The sequence below is a fragment of the Symphodus melops genome (genome assembly GCF_947650265.1).
Source record: "Symphodus melops genome assembly, chromosome: 12".
NCBI lineage: Eukaryota > Metazoa > Chordata > Actinopteri > Labriformes > Labridae > Symphodus > Symphodus melops.
In genome coordinates, this window is record NC_136702.1 from 25,378,456 (window position 1) to 25,390,158 (window position 11,703).

At 41.3% G+C, this 11,703-nt stretch overlaps 1 protein-coding gene and 1 long non-coding RNA gene across 5 annotated transcripts in view; one reads left to right on the top strand and one right to left on the bottom strand.

Annotated features, from left to right (window-relative positions):
• Nucleotides 1–11,703, bottom strand: part of LOC306832409 (abl interactor 2-like) — a 28,120-nt gene that overhangs the window by 6,103 nt on the left and 10,314 nt on the right. For all 4 annotated transcript variants that reach the window (XM_079357066.1, XM_079357064.1, XM_079357063.1 and 1 more), the window contains exons 3-4: nucleotides 9,275–9,451; nucleotides 8,519–8,536 (exon numbers count right to left, since the gene is read on the bottom strand). In XM_079357066.1, coding sequence (XP_079213192.1) covers nucleotides 8,519–8,536; nucleotides 9,275–9,451 — 195 coding nt within the window. The remainder of the gene's footprint in view (nucleotides 1–8,518; nucleotides 8,537–9,274; nucleotides 9,452–11,703) is intronic.
• LOC306832428 lies at nucleotides 44–8,703 on the top strand. Its single transcript, XR_013780227.1, has 3 exons — nucleotides 44–276; nucleotides 364–413; nucleotides 8,500–8,703. It is a non-coding gene; the product is annotated as an uncharacterized lncRNA (long non-coding RNA).

Genomic DNA, 11,703 nt, shown 5'->3' on the forward strand with positions numbered 1-11,703 from the left:
TAACTTTATACCCTTTATATATAAAATCAATACTTCTCTGATTAAAACTTTAAACGGTTGTTGTTGTAACCTATATGAAATATAAGGCTACTAAACCTGCTGTTTATAAATAGGTGTAATATCCTATTTGCCCAGTAGAGGGCGCGTGCCGCCGAGCAGCAGCAGTAGAGAGCGTAGTGACGTTGCTACTTAGTGACCTGTCAATCACAAAGACTGTAATGTCAATCACCCTGCGCACGTGAGGTTCACAGCCACAAGCAGGCGGAACTTTTCCCGGTATGATCACTGTAAAATAAATATAAAACCGTGATTAATCTCGGCTCAGGAATATTCTGATGTTAATAAATTCGCTCTTTCTAGCAGAAACACGCTGTGAACCTGAGGACGACAGCTTTGGTTTCTATGAGTCTCCGGTGAGTTTGAGCTCGTGTTGCATGTTAGCATCATGTTAGCATAATGTTGTGCTAGCCTCTCTGGTGACCAATATAAGCTGTTTAAATTAAGATATGTTTACTAAAGGGTCAAATGTATTTACGAGATGTCTTTATTAAGCTAACACTGTATTGTGGTGTACTTTATGTCATTGTTTATGTTTTGAAAAAAGATCGCTAATGCTAACGCGGGATGCTAACGCGAGTTGCTACATGCTAATCTACTGTATTAGTCTGTTTAATTTGATGAGTCACTGTATGCTAGAAGCTAGCGAATGCTAATTACAATGCTAAGGTATCGTTCAGAGGAGCACCACTTCAAAGGTTTAAAGCAGAATTAAAATGCACTAGTTATGTGTAACAGTAAATATAATTTAATTCATTTTCCTGTTTTAAAATGCAAATCTTTATTTAAATAGTGTAAAGAAAGGAAATATTAAGAGTAAAACGGTTTAAAAAGATAAATAATTCATGTATTGCTAAAATAGCATAACATGGTGATTCATTGAAAGACATGATGATACACAGCATTTCATTTTGAATGTATTAGAGTTATTTCCGTACATTTTGATTATATATTGTTGTAGACATTGAACACCTCTGGAATTTTTCCCAAAGCTGAACTCTTTTGCACGTTGAACTTTTCTCACACTTCCTCTTCATGGAGGAGGACTCACAGTCCAACTCGAAAGAATATTTGCTTTTGGTTTTGTTTTTGTTTTCCTGTGTTTACAAACATCATCACTGTAAATGGTTTTTATGCTAAGAAGGCATTAAAGAGATAAACTGTTCAACCCAACACCGACTCCTCTGTGTGAGTCTCTGTTAGACCGATCTATCCAACCAGGTTAGACCACAGGTGCTACATCGTTTACTGTGCAGGTGTGTTTACTGTGCAGGTGTGTTTACTGTGCAGGTGTGTTTACTGTGCAGGTGTGTTGTTGTTTACTGTGCAGGTGTGTTGTTGTTTACTGTGCAGGTGTGTTTACTGTGCAGGTGTGTTTACTGTGCAGGTGTGTTGATGTTTACTGTGCAGGTGTGTTGATGTTTACTGTGCAGGTGTGTTGTTTACTGTGGAGGTGTTGTTTACTGTGCAGGTGTGTTTACTGTGCAGGTGTGTTGTTTACTGTGCAGGTGTGTTTACTGTGCAGGTGTGTTTACTGTGCAGGTGTGTTGTTTACTGTGCAGGTGTGTTTACTGTGCAGGTGTGTTTACTGTGCAGGTGTGTTGTTTACTGTGCAGGTGTGTTTACTGTACAGGTGTGTTGATGTTTACTGTACAGGTGTGTTGATGTTTACTGTGCAGGTGTGTTGTTGTTTACTGTGCAGGTGTGTTTACTGTGCAGGTGTGTTGTTGTTTACTGTGCAGGTGTGTTTACTGTGCAGGTGTGTTGTTGTTTATTGTGCAGGTGTGTTGATGTTTACTGTGCAGGTGTGTTGATGTTTATTGTACAGGTGTGTTGTTGTTTATTGTGCAGGTGTGTTGATGTTTATTGTGCAGGTGTGTTGATGTTTATTGTGCAGGTGTGTTGATGTTTATTGTGCAGGTGTGTTGATGTTTATTGTGCAGGTGTGTTGATGTTTACTGTGCAGGTGTGTTGATGTTTATTGTGCAGGTGTGTTGTTGTTTACTGTGCAGGTGTGTTGATGTTTATTGTACAGGTGTGTTGTTGTTTATTGTGCAGGTGTGTTGTTTACTGTGCAGGTGTGTTGATGTTTATTGTGCAGGTGTGTTGTTGTTTATTGTGCAGGTGTGTTGTTGTTTATTGTGCAGGTGTGTTGATGTTTACTGTGCAGGTGTGTTGATGTTTATTGTACAGGTGTGTTGATGTTTACTGTGCAGGTGTGTTGATGTTTATTGTACAGGTGTGTTGATGTTTACTGTGCAGGTGTGTTGATGTTTATTGTACAGGTGTGTTGTTGTTTATTGTGCAGGTGTGTTGTTTACTGTGCAGGTGTGTTGATGTTTATTGTGCAGGTGTGTTGTTGTTTATTGTGCAGGTGTGTTGTTGTTTATTGTGCAGGTGTGTTGATGTTTACTGTGCAGGTGTGTTGATGTTTATTGTACAGGTGTGTTGATGTTTACTGTGCAGGTGTGTTGATGTTTATTGTACAGGTGTGTTGATGTTTACTGTGCAGGTGTGTTGATGTTTACTGTGCAGGTGTGTTGATGTTTACTGTGCAGGTGTGTTGATGTTTACTGTGCAGGTGTGTTGATGTTTATTGTACAGGTGTGTTGATGTTTATTGTGCAGGTGTGTTGATGTTTACTGTGCAGGTGTGTTGATGTTTACTGTGCAGGTGTGTTGATGTTTACTGTGCAGGTGTGTTGTTTACTGTGCAGGTGTGTTGTTGTTTACTGTGCAGGTGTGTTGTTGTTTATTGTGCAGGTGTGTTGTTGTTTATTGTACAGGTGTGTTGATGTTTATTGTGCAGGTGTGTTGGTTATTGTACAGGTGTGTTGTTGTTTATTGTACAGGTGTGTTGATGTTTATTGTACAGGTGTGTTGTTGTTTATTGTACAGGTGTGTTGTTTATTGTACAGGTGTGTTGATGTTTATTGTACAGGTGTGTTGTTGTTTATTGTGCAGGTGTGTTGTTTATTGTGCAGGTGTGTTTATTGTACAGGTGTGTTGTTGTTTATTGTGCAGGTGTGTTGTTTATTGTGCAGGTGTGTTTATTGTGCAGGTGTGTTGTTGTTTATTGTGCAGGTGTGTTGTTGTTTATTGTACAGGTGTGTTGTTGTTTATTGTGCAGGTGTGTTGTTGTTTGCTGTGCAGGTGTGTTGTTTGCTGTGCAGGTGTGTTGTTGTTTATTGTGCAGGTGTGTTGTTTATTGTGCAGGTGTGTTGTTTATTGTGCAGGTGTGTTGTTGTTTATTGTGCAGGTGTGTTGTTGTTTATTGTGCAGGTGTGTTGTTTATTGTGCAGGTGTGTTGTTTATTGTGCAGGTGTGTTGTTTATTGTGCAGGTGTGTTGTTGTTTATTGTACAGGTGTGTTGTTGTTTATTGTGCAGGTGTGTTGTTTATTGTGCAGGTGTGTTGTTGTTTATTGTACAGGTGTGTTGTTGTTTATTGTGCAGGTGTGTTGTTTATTGTACAGGTGTGTTGTTTATTGTGCAGGTGTGTTGTTTATTGTACAGGTGTGTTGTTGTTTATTGTGCAGGTGTGTTGTTTATTGTGCAGGTGTGTTGTTTATTGTGCAGGTGTGTTGTTGTTTATTGTACAGGTGTGTTGTTGTTTATTGTGCAGGTGTGTTGTTTATTGTACAGGTGTGTTGTTTATTGTGCAGGTGTGTTTATTGTGCAGGTGTGTTGTTTATTGTACAGGTGTGTTGTTGTTTATTGTGCAGGTGTGTTGTTTATTGTACAGGTGTGTTGTTTATTGTACAGGTGTGTTGTTGTTTATTGTGCAGGTGTGTTGTTGTTTATTGTACAGGTGTGTTGTTTATTGTACAGGTGTGTTTATTGTGCAGGTGTGTTGTTGTTTATTGTGCAGGTGTGTTGTTGTTTATTGTGCAGGTGTGTTGTTTATTGTGCAGGTGTGTTGTTTATTGTACAGGTGTGTTTATTGTGCAGGTGTGTTGTTGTTTATTGTGCAGGTGTGTTGTTTATTGTGCAGGTGTGTTGTTGTTTATTGTGCAGGTGTGTTGTTTATTGTACAGGTGTGTTTATTGTGCAGGTGTGTTGATGTTTATTGTACAGGTGTGTTGTTGTTTATTGTACAGGTGTGTTGTTTATTGTACAGGTGTGTTTATTGTGCAGGTGTGTTTATTGTGCAGGTGTGTTGTTTATTGTACAGGTGTGTTGTTGTTTATTGTGCAGGTGTGTTGATGTTTATTGTACAGGTGTGTTGTTGTTTATTGTACAGGTGTGTTGATGTTTATTGTGCAGGTGTGTTTATTGTGCAGGTGTGTTGATGTTTATTGTACAGGTGTGTTTATTGTACAGGTGTGTTTATTGTACAGGTGTGTTTATTGTGCAGGTGTGTTGATGTTTATTGTACAGGTGTGTTGATGTTTATTGTACAGGTGTGTTTATTGTACAGGTGTGTTTATTGTACAGGTGTGTTTATTGTGCAGGTGTGTTGATGTTTATTGTACAGGTGTGTTTATTGTACAGGTGTGTTTATTGTGCAGGTGTGTTGATGTTTATTGTACAGGTGTGTTGATTTTTATTGTACAGGTGTGTTTATTGTGCAGGTGTGTTGTTGTTTATTGTGCAGGTGTGTTGTTTATTGTGCAGGTGTGTTGTTGTTTATTGTGCAGGTGTGTTGTTTACTGTGCAGGTGTGTTGATGTTTATTGTACAGGTGTGTTGATGTTTATTGTACAGGTGTGTTTATTGTACAGGTGTGTTTATTGTGCAGGTGTGTTGTTGTTTATTGTACAGGTGTGTTGTTGTTTATTGTGCAGGTGTGTTGTTTATTGTGCAGGTGTGTTGTTGTTTATTGTGCAGGTGTGTTGTTGTTTATTGTGCAGGTGTGTTGATGTTTATTGTACAGGTGTGTTGTTGTTTATTGTACAGGTGTGTTGTTGTTTATTGTGCAGGTGTGTTGATGTTTATTGTGCAGGTGTGTTTATTGTACAGGTGTGTTTATTGTACAGGTGTGTTTATTGTGCAGGTGTGTTGTTGTTTACTGTGCAGGTGTGTTGTTTATTGTGCAGGTGTGTTGATGTTTATTGTACAGGTGTGTTGATGTTTATTGTACAGGTGTGTTTATTGTACAGGTGTGTTTATTGTACAGGTGTGTTTATTGTGCAGGTGTGTTGATGTTTATTGTACAGGTGTGTTTATTGTACAGGTGTGTTTATTGTGCAGGTGTGTTGATGTTTATTGTACAGGTGTGTTGATTTTTATTGTACAGGTGTGTTTATTGTGCAGGTGTGTTGTTGTTTATTGTGCAGGTGTGTTGTTTATTGTGCAGGTGTGTTGTTGTTTATTGTGCAGGTGTGTTGTTTACTGTGCAGGTGTGTTGATGTTTATTGTACAGGTGTGTTGATGTTTATTGTACAGGTGTGTTTATTGTACAGGTGTGTTTATTGTGCAGGTGTGTTGTTGTTTATTGTACAGGTGTGTTGTTGTTTATTGTGCAGGTGTGTTGTTTATTGTGCAGGTGTGTTGTTGTTTATTGTGCAGGTGTGTTGTTGTTTATTGTGCAGGTGTGTTGATGTTTATTGTACAGGTGTGTTGTTGTTTATTGTACAGGTGTGTTGTTGTTTATTGTGCAGGTGTGTTGATGTTTATTGTGCAGGTGTGTTTATTGTACAGGTGTGTTTATTGTACAGGTGTGTTTATTGTGCAGGTGTGTTGTTGTTTACTGTGCAGGTGTGTTGTTTATTGTGCAGGTGTGTTGATGTTTATTGTACAGGTGTGTTGTTGTTTATTGTACAGGTGTGTTGTTGTTTATTGTGCAGGTGTGTTGATGTTTATTGTGCAGGTGTGTTGTTTATTGTGCAGGTGTGTTGTTGTTTATTGTGCAGGTGTGTTGATGTTTATTGTGCAGGTGTGTTGTTGTTTATTGTGCAGGTGTGTTGTTGTTTATTGTACAGGTGTGTTGATGTTTATTGTACAGGTGTGTTTATTGTGCAGGTGTGTTTATTGTGCAGGTGTGTTGTTGTTTATTGTGCAGGTGTGTTGTTGTTTATTGTACAGGTGTGTTGATGTTTATTGTACAGGTGTGTTTATTGTGCAGGTGTGTTTATTGTGCAGGTGTGTTGTTGTTTATTGTGCAGGTGTGTTGTTTATTGTACAGGTGTGTTTATTGTGCAGGTGTGTTGATGTTTATTGTACAGGTGTGTTGTTGTTTATTGTACAGGTGTGTTGTTTATTGTACAGGTGTGTTTATTGTGCAGGTGTGTTTATTGTGCAGGTGTGTTGTTTATTGTACAGGTGTGTTGTTGTTTATTGTGCAGGTGTGTTGATGTTTATTGTACAGGTGTGTTGTTGTTTATTGTACAGGTGTGTTGATGTTTATTGTGCAGGTGTGTTTATTGTGCAGGTGTGTTGATGTTTATTGTACAGGTGTGTTTATTGTACAGGTGTGTTTATTGTACAGGTGTGTTTATTGTGCAGGTGTGTTGATGTTTATTGTACAGGTGTGTTGATGTTTATTGTACAGGTGTGTTTATTGTACAGGTGTGTTTATTGTACAGGTGTGTTTATTGTGCAGGTGTGTTGATGTTTATTGTACAGGTGTGTTTATTGTACAGGTGTGTTTATTGTGCAGGTGTGTTGATGTTTATTGTACAGGTGTGTTGATTTTTATTGTACAGGTGTGTTTATTGTGCAGGTGTGTTGTTGTTTATTGTGCAGGTGTGTTGTTTATTGTGCAGGTGTGTTGTTGTTTATTGTGCAGGTGTGTTGTTTACTGTGCAGGTGTGTTGATGTTTATTGTACAGGTGTGTTGATGTTTATTGTACAGGTGTGTTTATTGTACAGGTGTGTTTATTGTGCAGGTGTGTTGTTGTTTATTGTACAGGTGTGTTGTTGTTTATTGTGCAGGTGTGTTGTTTATTGTGCAGGTGTGTTGTTGTTTATTGTGCAGGTGTGTTGTTGTTTATTGTGCAGGTGTGTTGATGTTTATTGTACAGGTGTGTTGTTGTTTATTGTACAGGTGTGTTGTTGTTTATTGTGCAGGTGTGTTGATGTTTATTGTGCAGGTGTGTTTATTGTACAGGTGTGTTTATTGTACAGGTGTGTTTATTGTGCAGGTGTGTTGTTGTTTACTGTGCAGGTGTGTTGTTTATTGTGCAGGTGTGTTGATGTTTATTGTACAGGTGTGTTGTTGTTTATTGTACAGGTGTGTTGTTGTTTATTGTGCAGGTGTGTTGATGTTTATTGTGCAGGTGTGTTGTTTATTGTGCAGGTGTGTTGTTGTTTATTGTGCAGGTGTGTTGATGTTTATTGTGCAGGTGTGTTGTTGTTTATTGTGCAGGTGTGTTGTTGTTTATTGTACAGGTGTGTTGATGTTTATTGTACAGGTGTGTTTATTGTGCAGGTGTGTTTATTGTGCAGGTGTGTTGTTGTTTATTGTGCAGGTGTGTTGTTGTTTATTGTACAGGTGTGTTGATGTTTATTGTACAGGTGTGTTTATTGTGCAGGTGTGTTTATTGTGCAGGTGTGTTGTTGTTTATTGTACAGGTGTGTTGTTGTTTATTGTGCAGGTGTGTTGTTGTTTATTGTGCAGGTGTGTTGTTGTTTATTGTACAGGTGTGTTGTTGTTTATTGTGCAGGTGTGTTGTTGTTTATTGTGCAGGTGTGTTGTTGTTTATTGTACAGGTGTGTTGTTTATTGTACAGGTGTGTTTATTGTGCAGGTGTGTTGTTGTTTATTGTACAGGTGTGTTGATGTTTATTGTACAGGTGTGTTGTTTATTGTACAGGTGTGTTGATGTTTATTGTACAGGTGTGTTGTTTATTGTACAGGTGTGTTTATTGTGCAGGTGTGTTGTTGTTTATTGTACAGGTGTGTTGTTTATTGTACAGGTGTGTTGATGTTTATTGTACAGGTGTGTTGTTTATTGTACAGGTGTGTTGTTTATTGTACAGGTGTGTTGTTTATTGTACAGGTGTGTTGTTTATTGTACAGGTGTGTTGATGTTTATTGTACAGGTGTGTTGTTTATTGTACAGGTGTGTTTATTGTGCAGGTGTGTTGTTGTTTATTGTACAGGTGTGTTGTTTATTGTACAGGTGTGTTGATGTTTATTGTACAGGTGTGTTGTTTATTGTACAGGTGTGTTGTTTATTGTACAGGTGTGTTGTTTATTGTACAGGTGTGTTGTGGTTTATTGTACAGGTGTGTTGTTTATTGTACAGGTGTGTTGTTGTTTATTGTACAGGTGTGTTGTTTATTGTACAGGTGTGTTGTTGTTTATTGTACAGGTGTGTTGTTTATTGTACAGGTGTGTTGTTGTTTATTGTACAGGTGTGTTGTTTATTGTGCAGGTGTGTTGTTTATTGTACAGGTGTGTTGTTTATTGTGCAGGTGTGTTGATGTTTATTGTACAGGTGTGTTGTTTATTGTACAGGTGTGTTGTTTATTGTGCAGGTGTGTTGATGTTTATTGTACAGGTGTGTTGTGTGTCCTTACCTTGAACCTCAACAACCACTGAAGCGGTCAGTGACAGAAGGAGAGAGAGGAGAGAGAGTGTGCAGGTTAATGTCAGAGCAAACGCATACATGCAGAGGTCAGAGGTCAAAGGTCAGAGAGAAAGACGAGATGAATAAATCTGTGACAGACTTCGAGCTCTGAGCAGAGCAAACACCAACATGCAGGACAAACTCTCTGAATTTATCATTTGTTGTCCACCTGGCGTTTTTCTCCTGAGCGCCAGATTCCCTGCACGCTGTCCAACGGCGAGAGAACATTTGCAGTAGCAGCCGGTCAAACGCAGCGCCCAGCCTCCGCTTTCCAAGCGAGAGCTGGAACTCTTTCAACGTTTTAGGACGCCACTGTTGACGCTCTTTTCAAATATCTCAATGTGGCGTTTTTGTCCCCTGTGTCTCGTGTCTCGTACCGCGTCCTCCTCGCACGCCTGATAGGAGCCGTGACAGCCAGGCCGTCATCATCCAGACAAACATCCTCCGTTTGATGCCCAGAGTGAAGGAAACCATCTCAGACAGAGATGGTAAAGACACTGTTGTCATGGAGACGCAGCACACGAGCAGAGCCAGCGCTTCTCCCGCTCCAAAAAAAAACCTGCCAGGTGGACTGAGTCAGCACGCCGCTACAGCGTGACGCCCCGATAACAAGAAAACATGCATCGTTTTTATTCCTCAGAGTTTCTTACAGATTTGATTCCCCTGAAACATTTCTGATAAACAATGTTTTTATTTTTATTCCCACCTTGACTCCGTGTCCGATGTCGTCCAGCACGCTGTAGTCGATGGGTTTCCGGATGTAGCGTACGGGTCTCTCTGGATTGGGCGGAGCGACGATCTTATGAGAGCGAGTCGTGTTCTTGTTGGTCGTCAAGATGCCGATCTCTCGCCTCGCCACCTTCTCTTTGTGGATATCGACAGTCTGAACGCAGAAAAACACGAGCAAGTCAGCGACCTCCAGTTTGAAAATGATACGATCTCCCTTATTTTAATGACCGATACACTGAAAATTAGCTTTAAAGGAGCAGTCTGTAGCTCCGCCCCCTAGTGTTTAAAATGAGTACTGCAGTCTAAACTCTAATCATCACAGAGAGCTGGCTCCGCCCCTCCTCTCACACAGGTCAGCATGTGGTGGACACTGTAGCTTCAGTGTTTAGCCAGCTCTGCATGTGGTGGACACTGTAGCTTCAGTGTTTAGCCAGCTCTGCATGTAGAGACACTGTAGCTTCAGTGTTTAGCCAGCTCTGCATGTGGTGGACACTGTAGCTTCAGTGTTTAGCCAGCTCTGCATGTGGTGGACACTGTAGCTTCAGTGTTTAGCCAGCTCTGCATGTGGTGGACACTGTAGCTTCAGTGTTTAGCCAGCTCTGCATGTGGTGGACACTGTAGCTTCAGTGTTTAGCCAGCTCTGCATGTGGTGGACACTGTAGCTTCAGTGTTTAGCCAGCTCTGCATGTGGAGGACACTGTAGCTTCAGTGTTTAGCCAGCTCTGCATGTGGTGGACACTGTAGCTTCAGTGTTTAGCCAGCTCTGCATGTAGAGACACTGTAGCTTCAGTGTTTAGCCAGCTCTGCATGTGGTGGACACTGTAGCTTCAGTGTTTAGCCAGCTCTGCATGTGGTGGACACTGTAGCTTCAGTGTTTAGCCAGCTCTGCATGTAGAGACACTGTAGCTTCAGTGTTTAGCCAGCTCTGCATGGGTCTGTAAAGCTTTCTGCGTTCTAACCTCTCTCCATGTTTCATCTCCAACATTGATCCTAGTTTGAGCAGCTTTCTGCTGCTGGAGCTTATTAGAAACATGCAGAGGCTTTTTAGCTCGGGTACAATCACTTCTATCTGAAGCAGTTCCACTGCCCGCTTCCATCGCTGCAACACCTGTCCACCTGATAACTGCTCTCATATCTGGCAAATCCAGGGGCGTCCAAAACGGCCTTCAAAGCCCCGCCTACCTTCTCTGGTCCAATCAGATCCAGAGCATTCAGGAGCAGAATCTAAAGTTAGAAGGAGGACATACTGGCTGCTGCATTGTTGAAGAGAAGCTTCAACACAGCAGGTTTCCTTCATGATCACACAGGAAGAGAGCAGCTCTCTGATTGGCTGTCTGATCACACAGGAAGAGAGCAGCTCTCTGATTGGTCCTTTAAAGTTTCCAGTGGTAAAATGTCGGTGTATGTTATAGAGTTCAGACAGTGTGCAGGAGCTTGCCTTCATCTTTGATGAATGAAACTCTTATCGTGTCCAGGACTTCGACACTGGTCACAGGTTTTGATATTGTTTGATTTTGAAACCAGATTCTGAAACAGAACAGAATCTGAAGGAAGACGTCAGAGATTGTTTAAGTCTCCAAACAGAAGAGGTCAGGCGTCACAGCAGACAGAGCAGCGTGTCATTATGAAGGTTTGTTTTATGAATGAAAACTCTTCTTTCCCTTCAGCTGGAGTTTAAATAATGAATGTGAGCACAGAGCGCGCTGTGAGGCTCGCTCTGCGGGCGTGAAGGGGGAGGAGCTTGAAACACAGCTGCAGGGACGAGGAGAGAGCTTCCAGGGTTCAGAGCGAGGATCACAAAGGAGACCAGGTCGATGCCTGACACTCTCTGTGAGCTGAACCTGCAGATCTGAGGCCCGGGGCCGACTCCTCCACTCTCTGCTGACCTGTCAATCAAGTCAACAGAGAGCTGCTGCTTGGTCTCCAGTCTTCATCCCATCAGGCAGCTGAAAGGTGTGCACGCTCCGTGTGCACGCTCTGTGTGCACGCTCCGTGTGCACGCTCCGTGTGCGCGCTCCGTGTGCACGCGTCTAACAGACGAGGTATCAGTGAGGAGACGTGACGGCTCAGAGTTCATCCTGCAGCATCGACTCAGGTGTTGATCAGCCGCTCAGATAAATAAAGACACCTGGAGGTGTGAGGCAGCAGCTCCATGAGTTATACAACACTGCACCCACACACACACCAAAACTGCTGAGTCATCAAAACATTCCCCCCGTACAGTGTGTGTGGATGGAGACATGAGCTAATCACACCTATTTGGTTTTTTGAAGCAGGCTGTAAACATGTTCATGTCTGCTGTAAAAACAGGCTGTTTGAATGGGTGTGTATGTGACTTCCTGTGCTGCTGCTGCTGCCAGCCTCTAGTGGACACTCCAGGTACTGCAGCCAGCCTCTAGTGGACAC